This window comes from Leptodactylus fuscus, chromosome 8 (genome assembly GCF_031893055.1).
Source record: "Leptodactylus fuscus isolate aLepFus1 chromosome 8, aLepFus1.hap2, whole genome shotgun sequence".
In the NCBI taxonomy this organism is placed as follows: Eukaryota; Metazoa; Chordata; class Amphibia; order Anura; family Leptodactylidae; genus Leptodactylus; species Leptodactylus fuscus.
The window spans coordinates 5,701,914-5,728,917 of NC_134272.1; the positions used below are offsets into that span (position 1 = coordinate 5,701,914).

The 27,004-nt window shown below is 46.3% G+C and overlaps 1 protein-coding gene across 1 annotated transcript; it reads right to left on the minus strand.

Moving 5' to 3' along the window:
* Positions 1-15,336: 15,336 nt before the first annotated feature.
* UBE2I (ubiquitin conjugating enzyme E2 I) lies at positions 15,337-25,296 on the minus strand. Its single transcript, XM_075286103.1, has 7 exons — positions 25,145-25,296; positions 18,829-18,905; positions 18,651-18,734; positions 18,185-18,257; positions 17,673-17,782; positions 17,519-17,598; positions 15,337-16,456 (listed from the first exon to the last, which is right to left on the minus strand). The coding sequence occupies exons 2-7, from the start codon at positions 18,892-18,894 to the stop codon at positions 16,393-16,395; spliced, it is 477 nt and encodes a 158-aa protein (XP_075142204.1). The 5' UTR covers positions 18,895-18,905; positions 25,145-25,296; the 3' UTR covers positions 15,337-16,392.
* Positions 25,297-27,004: the final 1,708 nt, after the last annotated feature.

The following is a 27,004-nucleotide window of genomic DNA, read 5'->3' on the forward strand; positions in this document are numbered from 1 at the left end:
GTCCGCAGTGTGGATGTAACGATGATCTATGGAAGTGGTTACAATGTAGAGGAGAAAGGAGAACTTACAATTGAGCAGAGGCTGCAGGACCCTGTTGGCGCCTCTATGCGACCGGATATGGTTGGGCACGGAGGGAAACTGGTTGGGTTTGGTATCTCAGAGCACATTTGTCCATTGATGTTGTATCTGGGCTTGTAGATCCTGCACACTTGGACGTCACTGAAGCTAGCATCCAAATGGAACCAAAAATTCTGGATTGGTGATAAATGTGACAACTGGGCGGTCTATCGGTGTTGTGCAATCTGGTGGAGACAGTCTGTTATTGGGTGAGCATTATCTTACTGAAAGTGCAGTGTCGGGCTGAGGTTTCTCCAAAACCCCTATGAAGTAGATCCCATTACCTGGGTGTCTTCTGCTGGACGGGTATTGTGTTAGATCCCACCGAAGAGTCCTCTGGTCTAACACTGGTTGGGGCACAGTAGGATTGAAGCCGTCACCATGAGACCTCCATACTTGATCCAAACAGAGCACAGATTTGTCACTTAAGATGATTCGGTTCCAGTCCGTTGCAGTCCAGGTTTCTCATTCATGACACCACTGCAAACAAAGGTTCGGGTTGTCAATGGAGAGAAACATAATGGGTGGTGTGATGTCAAATTTGGCATATGGAAATGGTCCAGACAGAGACAAGGGTGTAGTGAAGGGGCTGCTTGTGTCTGAATGGTGGACAGGGAAATGGTTGGAACTTGTCGGAGGATCAAACAATCCTGGTGCTCTGCCTGCACCTGGAGCGTGTATGCTGCATGTACTAGGATGAGCGCGCCTTACCACACAGGGATTTATACATCCATATACAGTGAGCTACCTAGTGCTGGCCGGAAGTATTATGCCATTTACTAGGAGGTGCCCATCTTTGCCAGTCGTTGCCTTGTGTCGAGAGGGCAGTAGAGACCAGTACAATGCCCAGCACCCCAGGCTCTATGCTGGGCATTGTAGTGCTATAACAGCAGGAGAGTCACTGGCTGGGCCACCGATTTAGATCAGAAAAACAGCGCCCCCAGAGGTCAGTCAGCCTAGAAAAATTAGTGATGACTTCAGACACCAGCAGTGCAGCCTTCTCATGGTGTCTATAGTACTTTACTGGACACCATCAATAAACACCCTATAATCGGCCTCCTATACGTCCTATAGATACGGCACATTCATCTATAGGCTCCATTGTACAGAATCTGCGACTGTCACATCCCTTTATTATAGATTTCACGCACTGCGCTATGTACTCAGTAGATATCACAAGTACAAGCAGTCAGGGAATCTTTCGGAGGACTGGAGGTTTTTATTGTGCGGTGTTCAATTCGCATTGTATACGGTATTACAGAACCCGCGGAGGATGACACCGACTCTACAGCTCAGCCTATAGATTTAGAGTCACGGTGCGCCCTGCAGAGATACCGGTGGAATAGCTGGAGAGTCTCACACCTGACATCTTTGTATCACATCTAGATACTTCTGTGTTCCTGTTCACTGCTACTTGCTGTTGCTGGATCCTGTTATGACTCCGATCTAAACATCCAGAACAGAAAGATGCAAAAACAGAGAAATGCTCGATCCTTATAAACACATGAATATTCCTTAAAATGCATAAAAATCATAGGGTCACATAGCAAAATGTAACATTAACCCCTTCCCACCATGTTATCGTTAATGGGGTTTCTGGGACTATAATACTGGTGACTGATACTTAGGATAGCTCATCGATGTCGGATCAGTGGGGTCCGGTATCTGCAGTATTGGTGGGGGTACGAGGCTGCAGTATTTGGATGAGCTCTGTTGCTTCTTTATTGCTTACAGGGAATCTATGTCAGTTCCTGTAACTTTGTGCCAGTTGGGGCCACTACTAAGACTTAATAAGATGCCCCAATATCTGTCTAGGGCAGTCCTATATGTCTGGTAGTCACCACTAGGGAGCACTAACTGAATATGAGGGCAGTATACATCTGTATGCAGAGAGCTCCCCCTAGTGGTGACCACAGGCAGATGATCTAACAGTGTCATGTCAGTGTCATTCGCTCCCTCACATTCTCACTACTTGTTGACAGCAATGACCGCCTAGTAACAGCCAAGCAGTTGGTGTCAGTGACCTTGTAAGGTGTCCGATGACTTGTTTATATGGGTCATAGTCAGATGTGTCGGTCACAAGACGTCTTTTCTTCACGGATGGAGACACAGGCTCGTCTATGGTGACGCAGCAGGAGTGGCGCAGTATGTGTCATTTCAAAGACCTTCCTATAACCAAGAAGGCTGAAGCTTATTCTTAGTTCCACCAGGTCGTCTTTGACAGTCATCCTGCGACGCCACCTGCTCAGCCGGCCCAGCCAAGGAAGCGCAACGTACGCTATAAATATCCTCCCTCCTTATCAATGAGTAAGAAATATGTCTCACATATCTGACGGGATCTTCACTTTGTGATGTTTGGAAACTCTCCATATAAGTAATTCACAATGAAGATTTTAAAGTGTAAAAAGCTTGGAGAGACTTCTCATTGCAGACACATCCGGCATTTACAGCACATGGGGAAGGGCAATACAATCCACCGCTGGAGAACCTGGAAATGGAGCGGAGGTCACATCACCTGGCCACGCTGCTATTATAACTTGTGTTCCAAAATGAATTCTTATATTAATCACTGTTATATATATGCAGTAAATCTGTGGACAAACTCCATTTCCCATGATGCATCTGCTTTCTCTCACTGTACCCCTCCCTTCCCCCCATGCATATTCCCTCTGTCTTGTGTCTCTCTTCTTCAGTCCTTGCAGCATCGCTCTCCTCCGCACGTCTGACCTGCCCATAAATCACTCCCATGATTGGCTTCAAGGGACAAGATGGTCACGTGCTGCTGTAATGTTTCTTTTGCTGGTTGAACTGCTCACAGGGAGGGGTAGTGAGATTGTAAACAATATGTCACAGCGGTGGTTAATGACCTGAGTATAAATCAGATACAGGGAGCAGAATATAAATAAATGGCGCCTTGGAATAACAGTATGACATCATTCTCCAACAAGAACCACAGGGCTCAGAAAGCCGAAGAGCCTCCATTTTGCTGATTACTGAGCGACCTCATTATGGGCCGTCGCACTATTCACGATGGGTATTAATGAGACCCCTAATTACGCCCCTGTAATGGTCTCACACATAGGCTGTAGCGCCCGTGTCCTCCATAATCAGGCCATTCCGGGAATATCACAGAATTATGATTACGGCAACCGAGTGGCAACTGTGATTTAACCCTTTAACCCCCCCAGAACGCCGCAGCTTGACTTCATACACAGAACGAGGTAACGTCTGGGGAAATCATTTCCCCCCCCCCCCAGATAATCCCTCCATCTAGCTCTTGGATAGATTATGGGATTCTGTGCGGGTCGCCTGCTGTAAATGATGTGTTATATGGAGATATCTTATAAAAAGCTGCACAGAACGCAACAGGTAACGCTCAAGCGGCGATAAAATCTCATAACAGGGTTAAAAGGTGCTCGATTGTCAAACCTGAAGCCTTTCTGCCGCTTACGATGAATATAACCGCAAGGCAAAGCGTCTACTTGTGGCACCACCACCCGGGGATCCCGAGAGTTGCCTAGCAACAGGTGATCGTCTCCGAAAGACCACTGATGGGGAACAGTCTCCTGCCCAAGTGCCGGGGCGAGGACAGATGGCGCACTCCAATATCTCAACGTGCACCTTGGTACAATCAGAATGCATCACAATATGGCAACATTGTATCGGTTGTAACAACAGTACACGTTCTACCTAGTTGCATATACAACAGGGAAGCTACCGTTTCTCTTGATTCCATATTGTATATGTACATATATGATCTGCCTTAAAATAAGCTCCAAATTCCTCCATGAGGACCTGCCCAAAAAAGTAAAGACTGTGTAATAATAATTTACTGTGATGTAAAACACTCGCTGTTGCTGATCAGTCATTGTAACGCTCAGCGCTGTTCTGTGCTCTGTAAACTCCCTCTAGTGGTCACATCAGGCAGGCACTATTTAAAGGGGTGAGCCAGGTTCTAATATTGATGGATAGGTCACCAACCAGGATAGCAAACTTTTGACTGCGGACCCCCACAGCCCCTACACAATATAACACTCCCTTTACTTACCCCCTGATGGTATAAAACCCCCTTACTGATCCCCTTACACGGTATATTGCCCCTTTATTGGCCACCGTGCAATACATTGACACCTTTATTGGCCACCATATGGTATACTGTCCCCATTACAGGTTCACATACAGTAAGTGTCCCTATTACAGACCCCTATACAATAAGGACCCCCATTACCGTAAGAGCCCCCCCGTTATACGCCTCCATAGAATAAGTCCCTCTATTACAGGCCACCATACAGTAGACGTTGCAGAATAAGCTGCCGGGTGTGCACATGAGGGGTAATGCTATTCCTGCCCATTATATGACTTTTCCCTCTACAAGCTTCATTTCTAATATTCCCTTGTCCCTGAGCTGGTTGGTGGAGACTCGATGCCAAGATGTCTCCCATAGACAATGTATGAAAAACCAGGAGATTTTGCTCCATAACTCTCTTAGACTTGCTCAGAAACAGCAGCTCTAAGATGGCAGAGAAGTACTGAGCAGTCCTAATGTGAATGAAGCACTTGGGGTGAGATAGAAAACTCACTATTAGCAGCAGCAGCTTCTGTTTGCTTCCTCTCCTTCCCTTTCCATAGTCTTCGAAGGGCAGATGTCTTCTATTAGTTTGTCTCATGGTAGGTCATGGGAAACCAAGACAATATCAGCAGAGGTTTCAGATTGAGGAGCTTAGGAGAAACTTGAGCGGAGGAAAAGCGTCTGATAAATGGAGAAAGAAGCATTATTCACTGATAAGATAGACCACTTAAAGGGCTTTTCTAGGACTTATTAATTGATTAAGTTTTCTTAGTTGTAAGATCATCCTTAAGGCTGCAGAAACGCTGCTTTTTTTTGTTGCAGATTTTGCTGTGGTTTTTAGAGCCAAAGCCAAGAATGGCTACAAGAGGAATGGGAAATATAATGGAAGTTCTTCCACTTCTCCCTTCTGCTCAATCCACTTCTGGCATTGGCTTCAAAAATAGCAGCAAAATCTGCAACACAAAAAAGCTGCGTTTCCGTAACGTGGGGCCTCAGCCTTAAAGGGGTATTCCCACCTCACATACTCATCAGTCTTCACTCTTGTAAAATCTTCTTTCTTCCTGGTTTCTTGCATCATTTGGTGGGCGGGGTTTCACAGGCAACCTGCCGTTTAGCTCCGCCCCCAAATCACGTGTAGCTCCGCCCACCCACATTGGACTATGAAGTACAGGCAGCAGCAACTCCATTCTGTGTTACATACAGAGACTGCCGGTCTCTGCCATAACGAACACAATTGAATTAGCTAGCCTGATAACTGGGAGAACAGAAGAAATGAAAGCAGCTCCTCTCCTCTATCTGATAGCAGGAAGCTAGGTCACATGGTGTAGACACAGGAATAGCTAGATACACAGGCTCGCTCCCTGCACTTAGCCCCTCCTCCCTCCCCCCTGAGAGCAGCAGATACATCACTGGACTCAGGAGCAGCTAAGTCAGGGCTGTGGCCACAAAGAATTGAATAAAGTAAGATAGTGAAGAAACAAAGCAGTTTTGCTGAAGCAATGTATTTAGGAAAAGTCTTACATCCACATTAACAAGCAGTATAGATAGGATCCTTGTGATGGGACAACCCCTTTAATCTTTTAGTAGATCAGACTCTTGGGACCTCATGGAGATCAGCTGAGCACCTCCTGCGTCACAGACTGCGTTTCGTCAGACTCGTCATCACTTGACTTGCTCACAGCTCCGTCCCCTTTAAGTGAATGAGCTGAGCTGAGATACGGTGCGCAGCCGGCGTACAGATACACAGCAATGTGAGGAGTCGCCTGAATGCCTCATTCCAGTATTGCAAACTCCTCTCTGCTGTGCTTGGTATTGCCTGGTTGTTGTCCTGGATGAAGCAGATAAATCCGTGTTGTAGACTCCCTAGCGTCTGTTCACTCAGCTCTGCTGCTCCTCCTCAACTTTATTCTAATGTTCCTGAATTATCCGATTTCTAAGATTGATGTCTTATCCTTATCCTACAATCCTGACCTGCTTCAGTACCAGTGATCTGCAGGGGTGCCCGGGATCAGACCCCCACAGATCTAACATTAATGTCCATCAATCATAGAACACGGACAACTCCTTCAGCTCAGCTACATCTGTCTTCTCTATGTATCAAGCCCTTGCCTGGATTGTAACTATTGGGGGTGCGGCAGCGGCCCCGAACCCGGAGGGGGCCCCAAAGGTCCCCACCACATAAAGTATACCGCTATACTAAACGTCACAGAGGGCCCGAGCTGTATACATATCACTCCACATCTAGTATACAATCTATCAATGTAAGTGCTCTCAAAAAGAACAAGAAAAAAAGTTGCATAATTAGAGAACGGAAAAGTGTGAAAGGGAAAACCTTCCTGAATATGGAGAGAACGTTCCCAACAATTATTATCAGAGGGGAGCGGCTGGAACCCGTCCGTAATAAATGACTGCCTGTGGATCTAAGGAAACGCATAGGGTTCATAGAATCGGGTCTCTTGTCGCAGTCCTGTGCATCGCGCCGGAGCTCAGCGCAGCCTCTTGTGCCGGAGTCTGGAACAATTGCTGCCATGTTGCCATGGTAACAGTGTAACAGCGCACGGAACGTACAGGAAATAGATGTCATCCTACTTCATATTCATGTCTTCATGGAAGAACACAGGAGCCGGCCTTGGCTATCTGCGTCTTACTCATTTATGGTCTTTGGTGCTCCTGGATTTTTTTACGAGAGGACGCTCCAATTTGCATATTTTTACATATGTATAAATACATTTATATGTAAATATCATAGCTAATATATACACTGATGTGCAAAACTTTTAGGCAGGTGTGGGGAAAGGCTGCAAAGTTACAATGTTTACAGAAATATATATATTAGAAATGATCGGAGAGAGTAAATGACTTCTTATTCCTGTGATGATCCCCTGGAACTCTTCCCCATATATTTCTGCCCGGGTGTAAATCTCACATTATATATAACTATCATCTGCCAGCGGCTTCGTCTGCGGGCTTGTGGTGGCGCTGAACCGCGTGCAGTTGGTGTATTGTTGGCGGAGATGATCCGCCGTGCGCCAAGGCAGACCCCCTTTGCCTCTGCGTTGGTGTCCCCCCCGTCCTGCTGCATCTCCCGTGCCCCTTGGACCCCCCTCCCTCCCTCCTCCCACTGCCCAAATCCTGCAGCAGCCCCGCACCCTCTTCTGGGCCCCCCTTCCACGGCCCACCCTCCATCCAAGCGGTTGCCCATGTGCTCCCATGGAAACCCTTCTGCCCTGCCCTCCCTGCCCTGCAGGGCCGGGCAACCCCCCCATGTTGGCCGGCTCGGACATCGGCCCACCCACAGACTGCCGCGGACGTATCGGGCTGCTTCTCCTCTGGCCCGCCCACAGCCTGCTGTGCACCAATCGGAGCCCTGCTGAAAGACCTGTGATGACGTCATCTCAGGTCCTGCAATGGAGCAGGGGCTCTGTTTAGCCGTTCGCATTGGGCCTATCGGAGGAGTGCGTGGCTTGCAAAGTAGCCTATGTTTCCTTCTTGATAAATATATCTCAGTAGGTGCAAAATCTCAGCCCAATCTGTGCAGCCATCTGGCCGTGATTGAGGAACAAACATCCAAACCCACAAACTTTCACATTTCTAATATTAGTAGGATCATCTTTTTGTTTTGCTGCAGATGAATTAATCAGGGTTGTGTAATTCCCCGCGTCTCCACCAGGCTGTGCTGCGACTCAGTCTAATATTCTTCACATTTTCAGCTTTTTTTTTTTCTTTTTTTATTACTTCCCATTTGACATTTTTGCTGTTCAGCGGGATCCACAGCGAAGTCTGGCAGTAAATTCAAAACATGACATTTCCACTTTAATGTACTTTCCCCTATTGGAATAAAGTGGCCGCACTCCCCGTAATTACATCTGACGGCTGACTTTGGATGTGCGTCCATTCACTTACATCTGGCTATATATAGCACATACACAATATTAATACATGGGCTTGTCATGGCTGATTTCCATTCCATGCTGGGATTATTGGTAATTTTACATGGTGGGGGATGATTTGTGGAAGAACTACAAGTCTAAGAATGTCCAATAAGACGTGTGTTTATTATTAGATGCTAAAATTCTTATATAGGAGCTATTGATATTATTGAGTTTTAGCAGGATGGAGTTATAGGGGTGCAGAATGTGTACCCGGACATCTGGCCTTATGGACCCTATAAGAAGACCCTAATCATATAAATGACACGTGGTTAGTCCGGCGTCTCCTTACAGGGTTTGCATCAAGGTCCTGGATGTATAAATGAGGCCTCTCGTGCAGGACACAAAATCAGTGCAAAAGAGTTGATGCCTTAAAATATGTCAAACACTAAACATATGGACTATTAAAGGGTTGTGGGTCCTGGGGGGGAGGGGGTCAGCAGTCGGACCCCAAACAATCAGGCAATGATACTAAGTCTCGTAGATAAGGAATAAGTGTTAATAGCAGGAAAACCTGTTTAAACGATAAAATTCTAGATCCCCCAACTGAGCACTAGAGGGGGCCACAGCACATAATATTTTATCATTGAGCTCCTTCTGCAGGGCTGTGGGGTCGGAGTCGCGGCCGTTATTGGGGCAAATCTGGTGTAAAAATCAAATGATTCCTTATATATTTATTCCTTTATATATGATAGGATACAATTGTATAAGTCATTAGATACATTGTTTGTTACATAATTAGTCATTAGATCCTTTTAGATTCAGTTATTTACCATTTGTCAGCATCGGATACATCACAAATCTTATAGGGGATCCGTCACTAAGTGCATAATACTACATGCTAATACTACACGCTAAGTGCATAATACTACATGCTAATACTACACGCTAAGTGCATAATACTACATGCTAATACTACACGCTAAGTGCATAATACTACATGCTAAGTGCATAACACTACATGCTAATACTACACGCTAAGTGCATAATACTACATGCTAATACTACACGCTAAGTGCATAATACTACATGCTAAGTGCATAACACTACATGCTAATACTACACGCTAAGTGCATAATACTACATGCTAATACTACACGCTAAGTGCATAATACTACATGCTAATACTACACGCTAAGTGCATAATACTACATGCTAAGTGCATAACACTACATGCTAATACTACACGCTAAGGGCATAATACTACATGCTAATACTACACGCTAAGTGCATAATACTACATGCTAATACTACACGCTAAGTGCATAATACTACATGCTAATACTACACGCTAAGGGCATAATACTACATGCTAATACTACACGCTAAGGGCATAATACTACATGCTAATACTACACGCTAAGTGCATAATACTACATGCTAAGTGCATAACACTACATGCTAATACTACACGCTAAGTGCATAATACTACATACTAATACTACACGCTAAGTGCATAATACTACATGCTAAGTGCATAACACTACATGCTAATACTACACGCTAAGTGCATAATACTACATGCTAATACTACACGCTAAGTGCATAATACTACATACTAATACTACACGCTAAGTGCATAATACTACATGCTAAGTGCATAACACTACATGCTAATACTACACGCTAAGTGCATAATACTACATGCTAATACTACACGCTAAGTGCATAATACTACATGCCGCACGTCATCAGACTCTCGCTGGGCCCTGCTACAATCTGCAGTTTGTTGTATCCGTCCGCCCCTGGAAGGTCGTTTATCAATTCACTCCGAGTGGGCGGGAACTGACAACGCTCCTCCAGCCCGGTGCTCATGTGATCCACCAGGTGTCGGGAACTGCTGGGTCCTAACAGGCAGGACTGATAGGGGGCGCTATTGAGCCTGTAATAAACAAAGTATCGGTCATGACGTGCTGAATAAACAGGCTACCTCCAGGTGAACAGTGCGAGGAGCTGGGGTAGATTTCGGGAATGACTTGGTTCTGGCTCGCCCCCTCTCCTCCCGGCCCCATTGACACCTCACCTCTACCCTGTATACTGCTCCTATATGTATATACCGGCCCGCTGGTATGAGCCGTGTGACATTGTCGCTTGTCACGTACAACCAGTATAAAGCATCGACTCCTGAGCTCCCTTCAGCCTCATAACACCTTGTATCGGGTAAACAGCGCAATCCGTCTCGTCTCCCATCCCCACGGGCGGATCTCGCAGGGCTCGCGCCGCTGACGTCTAGAATGTGTTTGTTTTTGACTCTGAATGTCAACATCCATGAGGTTTACAGACAAAACAAAATCCGAAACCATTAAGTGACTTTTCTGCCTTCCCAGACTGATCGGAGCGGAGACGAAACTTCCGCCCACACCTCTGGTAAATTTCCATAATGCTGGTCGCTATAGCAACCCTAAAGAATTGCGTAATGTATCCTTTGTTTGCCTTGTTACCATTCTGATAAATGGGGGGGGGGGGGCAGACGGCGAACGCTGCGATTTACAGGAGAGATTCCACGTTACATCGCATTGTAACAATCTCGTGTCAGAAGGTTCAACGTAACAAAGTCATCGCAGCGACGACTAATGGGAAAATCGCTACAGACCGACCGGACTAACGAGTCCAATAATTACAGAATCCAAATAAACATCGCAACGTGTCTCCGATCAATGTGAACTGTAACATAATTACAGGGGTCAAACACTTGTCTATGACTTTATTGGTCTCAGCTGCAGGATCTTAAAGGGAATCTGTTACCAGAACCAGCCCTGCAGATAGATAGGTTACTGTCACCAGACCCAGCATATCACCCCAGCCCTGCAGATAGATAGGTTACTGTCACCAGACCCAGCATATCACCCCAGCCATCAGATAGATAGGTTACTGTCACCAGAACCAGCATATCACCCCAGCCATCAGATAGATAGGTTACTGTCACCAGACCCAGCATATCACCCCAGCCATCAGATAGATAGGTTACTGTCACCAGACCAGCATATCACCCCAGCCCTGCAGATAGATAGGTTACTGTCACCAGAACCAGCATATCACCCCAGCCCTGCAGATAGATAGGTTACTGTCACCAGACCCAGCATATCACCCCAGCCCTGCAGATAGATAGGTTACTGTCACCAGAACCAGCATATCACCCCAGCCCTGCAGATAGATAGGTTACTGTCACCAGACCCAGCATATCACCCCAGCCCTGCAGATAGATAGGTTACTGTCACCAGACCCAGCATATCACCCCAGCCCTGCAGATAGATAGGTTACTGTCACCACACCCAGGATATCACCCCAGTCCTGCAGATAGATAGGTTACTGTCACCAGAACCAGCATATCACCCCAGTCCTGCAGATAGATAGGTTACTGTCACCAGACCCAGCATATCACCCCAGCCCTGCAGATAGATAGGTTACTGTCACCAGACCCAGCATATCACCCCAGCCCTGCAGATAGATAGGTTACTGTCACCAGAACCAGCATATCACCCCAGCCCTGCAGATAGATAGGTTACTGTCACCAGACCCAGCATATCACCCCAGCCCTGCAGATAGATAGGTTACTGTCACCAGACCCAGCATATCACCCCAGCCCTGCAGATAGATAGGTTACTGTCACCAGACCCAGCATATCACCCCAGCCCTGCAGATAGATAGGTTACTGTCACCACACCCAGGATATCACCCCAGTCCTGCAGATAGATAGGTTACTGTCACCAGAACCAGCATATCACCCCAGTCCTGCAGATAGATAGGTTACTGTCACCAGACCCAGCATATCACCCCAGCCCTGCAGATAGATAGGTTACTGTCACCAGACCCAGCATATCACCCCAGCCCTGCAGATAGATAGGTTACTGTCACCAGAACCAGCATATCACCCCAGCCCTGCAGATAGATAGGTTACTGTCAGCAGATCCAGCATATCACCCCAGCCATCAGATAGATAGGTTACTGTCACCAGAACCAGCATATCACCCCAGCCCTGCAGATAGATAGGTTACTGTCACCAGACCCAGCATATCACCCCAGCCCTGCAGATAGATAGGTTACTGTCACCAGACCCAGCATATCACCCCAGCCCTGCAGATAGATAGGTTACTGTCACCAGAACCAGCATATCACCCCAGCCCTGCAGATAGATAGGTTACTGTCACCAGAACCAGCATATCACCCCAGCCCTGCAGATAGATAGGTTACTGTCACCAGAACCAGCATATCACCCCAGCCCTGCAGATAGATAGGTTACTGTCACCAGACCCAGCATATCACCCCAGCCCTGCAGATAGATAGGTTACTGTCACCAGAACCAGCATATCACCCCAGCCCTGCAGATAGATAGGTTACTGTCACCAGAACCAGCATATCACCCCAGCCCTGCAGATAGATAGGTTACTGTCACCAGACCCAGCATATCACCCCAGCCCTGCAGATAGATAGGTTACTGTCACCAGACCCAGCATATCACCCCAGCCCTGCAGATAGATAGGTTACTGTCACCAGAACCAGCATATCACCCCAGCCCTGCAGATAGATAGGTTACTGTCACCAGAACCAGCATATCACCCCAGCCCTGCAGATAGATAGGTTACTGTCACCAGACCCAGCATATCACCCCAGCCCTGAGATAGATAGGTTACTGTCACCAGACCCAGCATATCACCCCAGCCCTGAGATAGATAGGTTACTGTCACCAGACCCAGCATATCACCCCAGCCCTGCAGATAGATAGGTTACTGTCACCAGAACCAGCATATCACCCCAGCCCTGCAGATAGATATGTTACTGTCACCAGACCCAGCATATCACCCCAGTCCTGCAGATAGATAGGTTACTGTCACCGGAACCAGCATATCTCCCCAGTCCTGCAGATAGATAGGTTACTGTCACCGGAACCAGCATATCATCCCAGCCCTGCAGATAGATAGGTTAGTGCCCGGGACATTAGGGGCCCGTTGACAGCAACAGTGGGGTTTTTATGTTTTTATTCCCCCTGGGTCTCCGATTATTATACTCTGGGGTCTGAAAAGGCAGCGCCACAAGATGGGGGCCATGGGAGGTGCAGCGGGAGAGAAAGACCACCACCACAGTGGCGAAAAGGGTCCACCTTGGCGCACGGCGGAACCTCTCCTACCAATACACCAACTGTATGCAGACAAAGTCGCAGGCAGATGCTAGTATATACATCACATCTACAGTATATACATCACACCTAATTGTTGGAAAATTTGAAATATGACAATGTAATTTTTCTTGCGGAACAAAATGGAGTTGGGAGGGGAATTATGAGAGGACACCCACATGGCCCCAGCCATCATCTACCCAACGTGCTCAGGTTATATTCTCGTGTACGTCGCGACCCCATCTGATAACCGATAAGGAAATCAACAAACTTCTGACAAGTCCCAGACCGGGGGTAGGGAACCTTCGGCTCTCCAGCTGCTGTGAAACTAGAACTCCCAACATGCTCCATTCACTTCCAAGAACAGCAGAGACAGCATGCATGCTGGGAGTTGTAGTTTTGCAACAGTTGGAGAGCCGTACGTTCCCTACCCTGTCCTAGACCATAGAAGTTCCTGCCTTCATGGTCATATCCATTGGCAACTGATCAAGACAAAAGACGTCACCACTAAGACGCTGTTAGGAAATCTATAAAACTCTGCAACATATTTTACATGGTTGTGTGATAGAAAAAGATCAGAAAATGAAGAATCAATAAACAATAATTGTCTGTCGCTTTAGGAGAATCCATTCAGTATATCAAAGAAGCCAATTCATTAAACGCCTTATTGTTCAGAAAGTTCTTCTCGCCGTTCATAGTCAAGGTTCTTTTGATAAGAATGTCCGAATGGAGGTTTTGCTCCCATTGTCTGATATGGTTCGGTAATAATACGCTCCACTCCCCTCTATCTGGGAAACACGATGATAAGAGCGAAGACCTTATTAAAAAATGTCCTGCAAAACATTTCAAGGTCTTCACCTAAAGCCTCGTTCACATCCGTATGGGGATCCCCCCGAATGGACTACCCAACACATTGGCAAGTGGTGTACAGTGAAAGCACAAGGACCCCATAGTCTATAATGGGGTCCGTGTGTTCTCCACGCGTCGCGATTACCAAACGCAGATGTGAAGGAGGGGTCAGATGGCAGACACATGTTATGCTCTGCAGCTGCCATAACGCCCTGCAATACCCCAGCATTCAAAAGGTTGGAGAGAGTCTGGAACCAGAGCCCAGAATACCAAACCATCCCCCCATATTGGCCAGATTTCCTCGCTTGTGAATCGGTGCCCGAGTTATCTCTGCTAAGACTTCGCCTCTTGTTAGATTAGCTCTCTACGAGGGTGTTACTGCTTAACTTTTTGGGACAACGTCCTGCTCCAAATAGCTCGTATGCTTATTAACAAAACCACAGAGACACCAATTGACAATAGGTACACACATAAGACCCCAACCTACCCATTCTGGCCTGGGTTCTGGTGACTCCTCCCTTTAAGAAGGAGTCCGTTAGGCTCCGTACCCACAGAGTAACGTACCGTGCATTCAGACACGTATCAGAGTGCGAGCGCTCAAAACAGATCCCATTCACTTCAATGGGTGCTGGCTGACGGGCACTACACATGGAAATCAATGGGAGGCTTTTTAACCCATTCATTTCAACGTGTAGCACGCATGAGCCAGCACCCATTGAAGTGAATGGGATCTGTTTTGAGCGCTCACACTCTGACACGTGTATACTAGAGATGAGCGAGTACTTTTCGGATCAGCCGATCTGAACAGCACGCTCGCATAGAAATGAATGGACGTAGCCGGCACACACGGGGTTAAGCGGCCGGCCGCCGTCAAAGTGGAAGTACCAGGTGCATCCATTCATTTCTATGGAGCGTGCTGTTCGGATTGGCTGATCCGAAAAGTACTCGCTCATCTCTAGTGTATACATGTCTCACTACGCGGTGCCTTACAGTCAGAGGCACCGCTCCTGCATCCCATTAACACGAAATCACGGCAAACGATTACCGCCAAGTGACAGCAAGACCTCATCTCCTCCATCCAATCCCCGGAGACACGGAAACAATACAAAGAACCAGTTTCTTTACCAAAAAAAAGTCAGTCATTTCCAATTGACTTGTTTTATTTGCATCAGTCATGGTGATACAGTGTTCATGTGATTGGCAGATCTCCAAACAAAGATCGGTCATACTTACCAGGTTTCATTTTGGTTTTACTGCTGTTTATTTATATCTGATTTTTTTTTTTTTTTTATATATATTTTTTTGGGGGCGGGGTTTACAAACACATACAGTATACGGTCAGCCAATTACATCGAGATGTCAAGGCTGTATCATCTGTGTCTCCGAGACGCCAAGAAACAATGTACAGTTCTCTCTGCTTTACAGAACGCACAGAAAATAAAGTGTCAGGTTTTTTACAAGCCAAAAAGATTTCCAGGCGATGGTCCTTTTCATGAAAAATAAAAGAAACAAAAAACCTTTATATAAACAGTTTATTTTAATCTAAACAGCAACACAGACAGAACGCCATATAAACACAAAAGGAAGTGATGCAGAAGCAAGAGGCCGACGGAAGAAAAAAAAATAAAATAAAAAATTATCGGAGGCGCCAGGTTGCAATGACAACCAACCTTAAATCTGAGACCTAAAGGGGGAGAAAAAAAAATTAAAAATTTAGGGGAGGGGAGGGGGTAGAAGTCATGACATTGGTTGGTAATACAGCCAGCTAGAGGCTAGATATAGTTCTAAATAATTTTATTTATTTTTCTGTTTAATATTTTAAGCATGCCTGCATCGGAGAGCGAAGAGGGGGAAAAAAACAAACAAAAAAATAAAATAAAAATAAACTATAGATTACTAGTGGATTTATAGAAGTATAAAAGTTTATCATTTTACAGCAGTTGAAATACTGACATCAAATATTAAAATAAAAGCAAGTTTTACATCATAACAATCAAAATACAAAAAGACTGAAGGAAGAGACCCTGTATGAAAAAACTGGGGGGGGGGGGAATATTCAGCAAATTTAGAACTCTATACAAGTGGCGAAAAATGGAGAAAAAAAAAAAAAAAAAAATGGCACACATACGACCCCCTCCCCTAAGTGACTTATTTGTATTTAGCGTCATTCAATTTTGCAAAAAAAAAAAAAAAAAAAAAAAATTGTTTTTTTTGTAAACAAGTTCTTGCCAAACCAATCCCTTCCTTTTTATTTTATTTTTTTTAAGTTTTTTTTTTTTTTTCTTATTTGTTGTACGATGCCACATTGCTGAAGCTTATGATGGTGCAAACTTCTTGGCTTGTGCTCTGACTCTTTTTTCGTATTCAACTCTGTTTTGGCTGAGGGAAGAAGAAAAAAAAAATGCTAAGAAAAGTTTAACGGTGAGGAAGAAGAAGGATCGCGAGCAGAGTCAAAAAACAGGTGGAGCAGGATTTGCAGAGGACAGACGGTAACCTGCAGGTAGAGCGACTTCCCAGGGTGCGCCTACTAAAGTAAGAAGCGCCGTGCCCTTGGGACTAATGCAGACAAACACTTTGGAGACTTGTCTAAGTCGTGTCTACAATGGACGGCAAACAGAGCCAGTAGTGCAGACTGCAGGTCACGTCACCCGGTTGTCACAGTCACAACATGGACATACAGACCTAAGCATATGGGGAGTCTGACGCTGGGTTCACACCAGCGTTCGGTGTCCGTAGTCAGGTTTCCGTCTTCTGCAGGGGTTTGAAAATTGCCTGCAGGTTTCCATCTCCTGTCCAGTTTCAGACACGAGATGGAAACCTGTATGAACGGAGATCCGGGCGCAGATGTGAACGAGCCCTGATAGACATCAATCTATAGAGATATTGGGGGGAATCAGATTCCCCAGCAGCCCTGATATCATTTGCAAGAGCCATAGAGCAAGCACAGCTCTGTACACTGTAGTAACCAGGAAAGGTACTACAAAGCTCAATCTCATTCACTTGAGTGGGACTGAGCTTGCAGCAATTTCTCTGCATGCTACATAGTACAGATCTGTCCTAGTTCCAGTGTTCTCTGACTCCTAAGTTCCTTTGGGTGGTGCCGCCACTCACTGCTCTGTCCTCCTGGTGCCATGCACATGTGTGCTTACTTTTGGCAAATGCATGGAGACTCTACAGGAGGCAGAGCAGTCTCTGCAGGATTTCAGGTGCAGTTAGGCAAGACAGATGGGACATGTGACTTCCGTCATGTTTCACAGTGATTTTGTAATTCACGTTCATCTATAGGGGGCGCTAGAGAGTCTTCCCTTTAGAAGACCATGTGATCATATATACGGCTGTTCAGTAGGGAGTATACATTTACTACACCAGCCGTGGACATAGAGCTAGGAGGAGATAGATTGTGCAGCATTTGACCCTCACACAGGGTATCTGTATACTGACCAGTAAATTGTGTATGCCTCTGCTTGAGCTGGATCTTGTATATTTGGTTCATTTAGAAGTTCTTGTATTCCTAACAAGATCTGTGAATAAAGGAAAGAGTCAGTGTCCGTGCGGGGCCCTGCAGCACCTCTTACTGCGGCGGCACGGAGCTTACCTGTTTAATTGTGATTGCTGGCCTCCAATCCTTATCTTCTTCTAAGATAGACAGACACACTGTGCCTGATGGATAGACATTGGGGTGGAATAAAGGAGGCTCAAATTTACCTGTGAGGTCAGAGAAGGGAACAGATGAGCGGAAAGACTGTGCCAAGGGATTGGAGTCTTACAGAATACCTAAGACTGTTCCCAACCCAGGACATCCAAACTATCAGAAAGGTAACCCATTGACAAGCTGCAATATGGCCAGAAGACCTGTAGGATGATATGGTGGCCAGTCACGGGAGCAGCTATTCAGGCTTCACAGAGCTATGAGGTCTATATACCCTAAAAAGCAGGGCCAAAGTCAGCACCCTGCAAATCTGGCCAGGGCCCCACTAGGTAAAGCTGTGTGCACTGAGCCTTGTTCTCTATTCCACTATAGGGTGCCATATTGGCAGCACTGCTACTGTAGCCCTGCAATTCAGTAGGTGGGCCAAGGTTTGCAGAGTGCGCCTCTGGAATACTTACATTTCGGTGGCGAGGAGGGATAATCATCCTTAAAAAGCATTCGTAGTTTAAATAATCCTCCTTCCCATGGGGTCTGCAGAAGACAGGACGGATCAATAAGATGATATAGACACACAGATATACAGAATATGGTTTAGGCTTTTTGCAGGGCACGACGACTTCTACAATATATTCTTCCCATTCATTTCAATGGGAGTTCAAGTGGAAATCACCAGGAAAAACGGAGCAGGATCGCTCCCTGCACAACTAGTAAGGTGCGGGCAAAGTAGTTACAGAAAACCCTGCTGTAGACAGATCTGCTTATATAGAGCCACGATCTGGAGTACCAGCGTTGGCACCAAGCCAGGGATACAATCTCTGGATCTTTTGGCCACTATCCAGCCGTGTGTCAGGGTTTGCGTTTCTGTACACGGCAGGGGCAAGGCAAGGCAATTCATAAATGATGCAAAGTAACGCTCGCTCTTACCCCTTTCTTGCCTGGAATGGCACATTCCCAGTTCATCAAGTTCATTGTGCCATCTGGATTTTTTGTTGGTACTGCAACAAACCCCTTAAATGAGAGGAAGGGGGGGGGGGGAGAAAGGAAGAGTTATAAAGTAACAGACAGCATACATCTCGTATTACATGACATAAGAGAAACTTACAAAAGGATGGTCTTTTCTCCAAGCTTTCCTCTCCTGTGCGAGTCTGCTCAGGGCAATGCCAGACATAGTTTGGGTTCCTGCAACATAAAGAACAGGGTTATGTCACGTGGTATCAGAGATGGCGCGAGGTCGCCACCTAGTGGTTAACGTACTAATTGCAGGACGCTGCACATTTAAAGGGGACTGTCCTATAATAAAAGTGGATAGGTGGCAAGTATCTGAACTTTGGGACCCCAATGACCACTACCCAGGAAGGTGTGAGGGGGGGAGAAACACATCTATTCAAACAGTGGACACAGGACTAATGTGACACATACCCTGCACATAGGTTAGGAGAGGATTCAGAACGACAGAGAGAACCCTGTAACCCTATAGGACAGCCATCTAATGTGTATGGGGCCTTCCCTTATTGCAGATGAAGATCAGGCAGCTGGATTTTGTCTGATCCTTTTGTTCCAAGGAAGATCAGACCATGTTGGTATTCAGGACACATGCACACTCGCCGTAGGATTGCACCTGTATGAGGAGAGACATCTGTTCTACCCCATGTGTATGGCCGGTATTAAGGCTATGGGCTGACTTGCTGCTTCTTATAGAGGCCATCTAGCTTATAAAGTCCCCTCAGTTTCTCCCTACAGAATCCGACACGTTATATGGACGCTCCACTGCAATGGAAAACATGCAACGCTTCATATCATATACTAACTATTAGTATAGCCTTCAGGTGGGGCGTCCTAGGACACTGTCACCACCTCCGGGTATCTAGAGCGAATACTGACATACAATAAACCCTTTGCTGGTATCAGGGAGGAATGTGGTCAGGTCTACAGGGCTAGGGGTGTGTTCACATTACACAGCCTGAGTCATCTCAGTATCTTATATAGAGGTCACAGGACCCGGCCCAAGGTAGAAAAGAAACTGAAAGCGCAGACTAATAAAGTGGGATTTAGTTGTAAATGTCAATAGCAGTGAACGTAAGGGAAGGGGGCACGCACTTTATACATCAAACCTTGCTACACAATATACATATACATACATATATATATATATATTATATACACATATATACACGCACACACACACACTGTATAGACTGCAGGTAACGCTGCAACAAGTGCACTGGCCAAACGCCATAGAATAAGCTGCAGAGGATCTCCAAGGATCAAGATGGCGGCAATCTACGCGGCAGGCTGTGCCCTGGGTACAAGAGGCACCGTCATCATCACATCCATTCCGTTCTGAGTTTCTTGGCCCTTCATTGCAGTTCCTCCTCGCTATACCAGACAAGTACATACAGAGATCTCAGATCTCATCAGCTTCAGCTCTAAGGAAGTTCAAGAGTTTAGCAAAGACAAGATGCGTCCTCGCTCCACCAGCCATTACCCACCACTCATTTTTCCCCCCTTCTCTCTTTGGGTTCCCAAGCTGACTATATACAGATAACATCTTCCTCAACCACAATTTCAGCCAATGATCAGGAATAGAGATGAGCGAGTAGTGAAATATTCGAGATTCGATTCGAGGAGAGCCTCAATATTAGACTACTCGATCGAATCCCATTATAGTCTATGGGAAGACATGGTCGCTTCAGGGGAGACCACTATTCGACTAAAGGAGAGTCACCAAGTCGACGAGTAGCAGGTGGAGAGTGTTTAGGAGGAGCACTGTGCAGTTAAAGCGCACGGACCCCATAGACTATAACGGGTCCGTGTGCTTGCAGCGCGCTGCTCACATGAATGATTTGTGCAGGCAGTGTTTGGCAAGCACACGGACCCCGTTATAGTCTATGGGGTCTGTGCGCTTTAACTGCACAGCGCTTGCAGTTGCGCTGATATTCCATTCCGGGAAGGAAGGGGGGGGCGCATCTCCTGTTGACTCCTTCCGGACAGGAGGCAAGCGCTAATGTGAACTGGCCCTTACTCATCCTGCAGAACCAGCATTGATTGGTTGAATGCTATACAGTGTACAGTATTTGACCAATCAACGCTGGCTCTGCAGCAGGCTTGTCCTTGCTAGTCGGGATCCCTGGCAGCTTGCAAAATGCGGGAACTGACGGTTTCCCCATAGGAATGCATTGACCAGCGTTGATTGGCCGAATGCCATACAGTGTTCAGCATTCAGCCAATCAACACTGGTTCTTCCGAAAGCTCGTCTGTGAGGAGGCGGCGTCTAAGACTGGACCACAATGGAGACTGCTGTGGTCCGATCTTAGACTCCACCTCCTCACAGACAAGTCTCCAGCAGAATCAGCGTTGATTGGCCGAATGCTGTAGACTGTATAGCATTCGGCCAATCAACGCTGGCTCTGAATTGAATCTTTACTGCGAATAGCGATAGTATTCAAACGAGTATTTCTAATACCATAGTAGTCTATCGAATACCGACTCAATCTAATATTATTCGCTCATCTCTAATCAGGGACATAAATGGCGAAAATCTTCATCCATGGCAGATACACAGCGCACTATAGTCTGACCAAAGCACATGCCGGATATTTACGGCTGACTATTGGCTATTATATCGGTGTTTGGCATGACCAGCCATCAGTAAGTCTTTGTACAATGGGAGGAAATCCATGCAAACACAGGGAGAACATACAAACTCCTTGCAGATGTTGCTCCTGGTGGGATTCAAACCCAGGACTCCAGTGCTGCAAGGCTGCAGTGCCAACCACGGTGTTGCCCCCGATATACTGGGAGTTGTAGTAGCCCCAGGTTGCAGACACATTTGCATTGCATGTCCTGTCCCTGCCATCATGGTGTTCAGGACCCTCACCGCCTGGACAGAGGGAGCTGGATCACACAGACAACCCATTGATCTGTATGAGAGCTGTGTAATGCTCCATCCCTCCTGTGGTGGCGCTGCAGGGTAATCGAACACTGTGAATTGCTTAGGTCCCCATCAAGTAGGGATTGTCCTATGCACATGGCACCATTCATAACAATCCTCACATACGGTAAAGGGCTTATTCAGGACCATAATACTGAGCTCTACTCCGGCGAACCAGTCACATGGCCGTGCTGCAGCTCAGCCCCATGCAAATGAATGTGGATGAGCTGTAATACCAAAGTAGTGCCACTATAGAAAGTGTGGCGCTGTGCCAGATAAGCAGTGAAGAGGTCACAGCAAACACCCAAGACAACCCCTTCAATGTAGGAGATGACTTGTATCATAGGACACGTCACTACAGAAAAAAAAAAAAAACTCGAACCACTTCCCCTGGAAACCAATTAAATCACGGCTTTCACTTTTACACCTGTACCCGCTGATGACCATTTCCAGCCCGGGCACCTCTAAGGGCGGCAGCACTTGTTGTCACCCCCACAAGTCTATAGCAGCCGCTCCCCAATACCAAACCTCGGCACAGTGCAGGATCGGAGGGGCTGACAAGAATCTTATTACCTCTTGCCATGCTCCATCTGCCCCAGGATGGCACATAATGGTATACGAAATTAACCCAACGCGTTCCTCTAATGGGCCAAACCTGTATCCGTAACATTATGACGGGGTCTCCACTGACAGGGCTACGGGGCCGGAGCTGCGGAGTCCGGGGCAGTTTGGGGTAAATTAGGAAATCATTTCCTGACTCAGACTTTAGAATATTCCATATTTGTAATTAGGATACAATTATTTTAAGCAGATTTATCGCTCGTTACTTATTGGCTTCCATATTTAGAGGATTTTTTCTGCATCGCCGGCGGCCATATATGAAGTAGTCACATCCAATGGTTTAACTCTTCTGTATAACTTCAGAAACTTCCTAAATCTTACAAAGGTCTCGTAACAGGAGGCGGCAGCATCATCTCAATCTTACAAAGGGGCGGAGCCAAACAAGTCACAGACTAGCCCAGGCTTATAGGGGAGCCGCAGATCATTGACCGACATGTGCCTGGTGTAAGAGTGCCACCTAGTGGCCAAATGTATAGTGATATTAGGAAGAGACTCAAACCAGACACTGATCATAGGGGGCCAGAGAGCGGTGTCATACTGGTGGTCAGGACATTAAAACCTATGGTGGGGGTCTGACTCCCTGCAACCCCGACCATCAGCGTTATGTACAGGATGGGGACGCTTTCAGGTTTGGTCACATGACCGTTTCACAGCTCAGTCCTATTCGAGCGAATGTCCTCTGTGTTGGTCCCGTCTCATCCGAAATGGATGACGAATTCTAAAGACAGGTCGTTCCATCCGCTTTGGAGGATCCCTCAGAGATCACAGACTACGCATATTGGCAGCATACTGATGGTCTCCATTATAGTACTGGGGCGAGGGGCGTTTCCAGCCACGCTCCATACACATCGGCTTATTCTGAAGATGCCCCCTATAGGCTGTTCTTGGAATTTATCTCACATGTAAGAGGTGAGAATCTCCAGACAGCAGACGACTCCTTGAGAAACTTAACACCCAAATAAACTGGTTTTGCTTGGCAGTCGCCCCAATCTCTCCATCGTATTGAGCTGCACCAACATAGCGTTCCCGTCACCACATGTGAAAAGCCCAGTGACAGGTCGTCTGATCGGTGCGGTCACCCAATTGGTGCGGTCACCCCGAGCACTCTGATATTTTGTTTATCCAAATCCATTCAGCTATTCTACAGATAGAAGCCCTTTTAGTGTCGATGGAGACGAGGGTCTACTAGCCAAGTGGGCGGTAACCTTTGTTTCTCTGGGGGCGGGGTCTCTGCTGTCCATCATGTGTAGGAAGACCGCACCAATCATTGAGACACAGTACTGTGCAGGAGTGAGAAAAATGCTGCAGAGTAAGGTTTCCAGAAATAGAAGGGTTAATACTTAGTTTTATGAAATGTATTCCTTTAGAAATGTAAATCCCATCCATAAATGGTGCGACCTTTGCCCTTTGGGGGAGGAGTCCAGGAAGGGATGATCCGGCCCCCGCAGATATCGCCCTGATCTCAGCATCACCCAGTCTGTCTGTGATGACATGAAGAGGGAGACGGATTGGAGCATGCTCACATACACAGAAGATCTGGGCTTAGTTCTCCAATCTCCCTGCCCAGTTCTGCCAAAAACTGTCTGCAAGTGCCGAGAAGAAGGCAAAGGGGAAAGGTCACACCGAATATTGATGGGATTTACATTTCTCTTTTCTTCATTTTAATTGGCCAACTAATAACCCTTCTACCTCTGAAGACATTCTAACTCTGCAGCAATTCTACCTAAGACTTCTGAGCAGTGCGGAAGGTCATTGGGCTCTTTAAGAGATTTTTCCTTTTCATACTGATGACTTATCTTTAAGATGGGGCCCCCCCAAACACCGAGGACCTCCGGAGTTCTCCTGGTTATGAGCACTGCGGCCTCTTCCCTAGATATGGCCGTACCTTTGTGACTGTGCTTGGCATTGCTTTCACTTGGATGGGACTGAGCTGCTGCTGCAACAAGTGACCAATGAACAGGACATGAGCTCAGTGGGGCGGGCAGAGCCCCCTCCCCGGTCACACATTAGAGACATCCTGGGACACATTTAAATATCCTTTAACCTAAAGTAATGCTAAACTTTACCATGTAAAGCCGAACTAGAAGGGGCGACCCCCGTGACACCTGCTGAGAAGCCCCTGAGTGACTCTGGCACATGTGAGCAGCGCACCATGCACTTGTATAGAGTGACAGATAGCCGGGTACCGCGCTCCATCACTCCCATAATCGTGTATTCAGCGAGGGCCCCCTGCACGCACCGTCACTGCAGACACACACAAGGATTGAGTGGCCCCCAGTTCTGATGGCTTGGGGGCCCGGCAGGCCGATCCTGTGTATAAGGGACACGTAATAGTAATACTACATCACTGTACAGAGACTCAGAGCAATAATCTGGGGGCCACAGGAGCCGCTCAGTCCCCATCACTGAAGATGGGACATAAATCCTGATCATTGTGGAACTGCCCTTTAAGGAGTCCCCCAATCCCTACTTATAGCTGGAGCGTTCCTTTAAGTAATCCTTACTTTCAGCTGGACTATCCCTTTAAGTCAGGCTTTGTGACAGATCCGAGGAAGTTGCCCCCTGGCCATGTGGATGTGATGTGAGGGGGTAACATGGGGGGCCTGAGTGTGGCCGCCACCGGCACTGACCCCCCTCCACCCACGGCCGCCGGGGCACTCATAGGAATGAATGGGGGGAGGGCTCGGCAGGATGAGGCGCCGGTAACGGCTGCAGGCCGGGCGGTACATGAGGCGGCGCCGTTATCCTGAGGTGTACGGGAGGGAGGGGGGCCCGGGTCACGATGCGGCCGCCGCCCCCGCCCGTGCTGAGGAGGGAGTTCCGCCGTGTGGAGGCCCCTCCTGGCCGGGCCCCGGGAGCCGCTCACCTGCTGTAGCTTCACCCCCTGACAATCCGGGCTCCGCGGCGGTGACTGCTCTTTGTGTCGGGACAAAGCCCCTGAAGTTTCCCTCCTGAAGCAGCACTGAACCTGACCCAGACTAAATAGGACCTCATGTCACAAGGACCCCAGCTCCGAGGCTGCCCTCAGTACTGCCTGCACGGCAGAAAACCCCGCCAAAGCCCCTGCCGACTCCTACCTCACCCAGCAGGAGGCGCCTCACGCTATAAATACCCACCTACCCGCTGTGTACACCACCAGCACCCACCACTCAATGGTCAGGGCGGCTCCAGTCACCGGCCTGCTGACGGATTTACTGGTCGCTGGATGAAAATCGGGCCGGTTATCAAATAAACGTAAACTACGTATAAAACTGCTTTATATCGGGTCCGTTTAGTAGCCGGTAATACCGTGAGAGGAAATCGTCAAAAAAACGGTGCAGGCAATACCGTGGACAGCTATGCACTTAAAGGAGCCGCGTTCTAAAAATAAGGGACCGTCTACAAAGTGCCGGTCGGGACGAACGACTAGGCCTCATGGACTGTGTAACGAGTCGTAGCGGAGAGAACATCGTAGATAACCGCGTAAAACGGCGATATATCAGGAGAAGAGGCGTCGAATCATCGATATATATCGAATAAAAGAGGCGGGAACCGAATATTGGGGCCGAACTGGGCGCTGGGGCCTAAAATGGCTCAGGGTTTTTTCCTGCACACGGAATGGAAAGCAGGAGGCAGCCAGGAGAGAGATGAGCTGTGATTGGCGGGATCGGCAGAGAGTGGGCGGAGATAGGGATTTACCGGCCAATGAGAGGCAGCGTAACAAAGACGAGAGTGTTCTGTAGACGGGAGAGCGGAGGAGTGCAGACAGTCCCTAAGTCCTGTCAGCCGGAGAGAATGGCTGAGGTGATGAGGGGGAGCGGGCTGCGATACAGCAAGGGCCACGGCTCAGATACAGCAAGGGCGGGGAGGGGGGCTGAGGAGAGAACGGGATAATAATGGGAAAAATCAGACAATTAGTCACAACCAAAATAATTGTGAAAAATACAATAAATAATGAAAATATTATAAAAAATATTCACAATAATCAGTCAAAATAATTGTAAAAAATAGAGTAAATAATGAAAAAAATCTAAAAAATATTCACAATAATTAATGAAAATAATTGTAAACAAAAATAAATTATAATGGCAAAAAATTAAAAAAAAATATTCACAATAATTAAAATAATTGTAAAAAATGAAAAATATAATAAATATTCCCAATAATCAATTAAAATAATTGTAAAAAAAATATAATAATCTAAAAAATCTATAATGTATAAAAATCTAAAAAAAAATTATATTCCCAATAATCAAAATAAGTAAAAAAATAATGAAAAAAAAATATAAAAAGTCACAATAATCATTCAAAATAATTGTAAGAAAAATAAAAAAAAAATCTGAATTATTTATAATCATTGTAAGTATAAAAAATAGAATAATCATAATGAAAAAAATCCAAAAAAATATTCACAATAATCAAAGTAATTGTAAAAATTAATAATGAAAAAAAATGAGAAAATTATAATCGTTCAAAATAATAATTCATTGTCAAAAATAGAATAAATAATGAAAAAAAATCGGAAAATATTCACAATAATCCTTCACCCCATAATAGTTTCTATATTTAAAAAAATAAATTGTTGACACCAAAAAAAGATAAGAAAAAGTCTATTATTCACAATAATCATTCAGGATAACTGTAAAAAAAAAATAGAATAAATAATAATGAAAAGTCTGAAAATTATTCATAATAATAATAACAATAATAATAAAATGTAAAAAATAGAATTAAAAAATAATAGTGA

Coding starts and splice junctions, on each gene's coding strand:
- UBE2I (XM_075286103.1), bottom strand. CDS start 18,894: ATGTCTGGCATTGCCCTGAGCAGACTCGCACAGGAGAGGAAAGCTTGG. Junction 18,735..18,828: donor GGAGAAAAGACCATCCTTTT/GTAAGTTTCTCT, acceptor CTCTCATTTAAG/GGGTTTGTTGCAGTACCAAC. Junction 17,783..18,184: donor TCCCTCCTCGCCACCGAAAT/GTAAGTATTCCA, acceptor CTGACCTCACAG/GTAAATTTGAGCCTCCTTTA.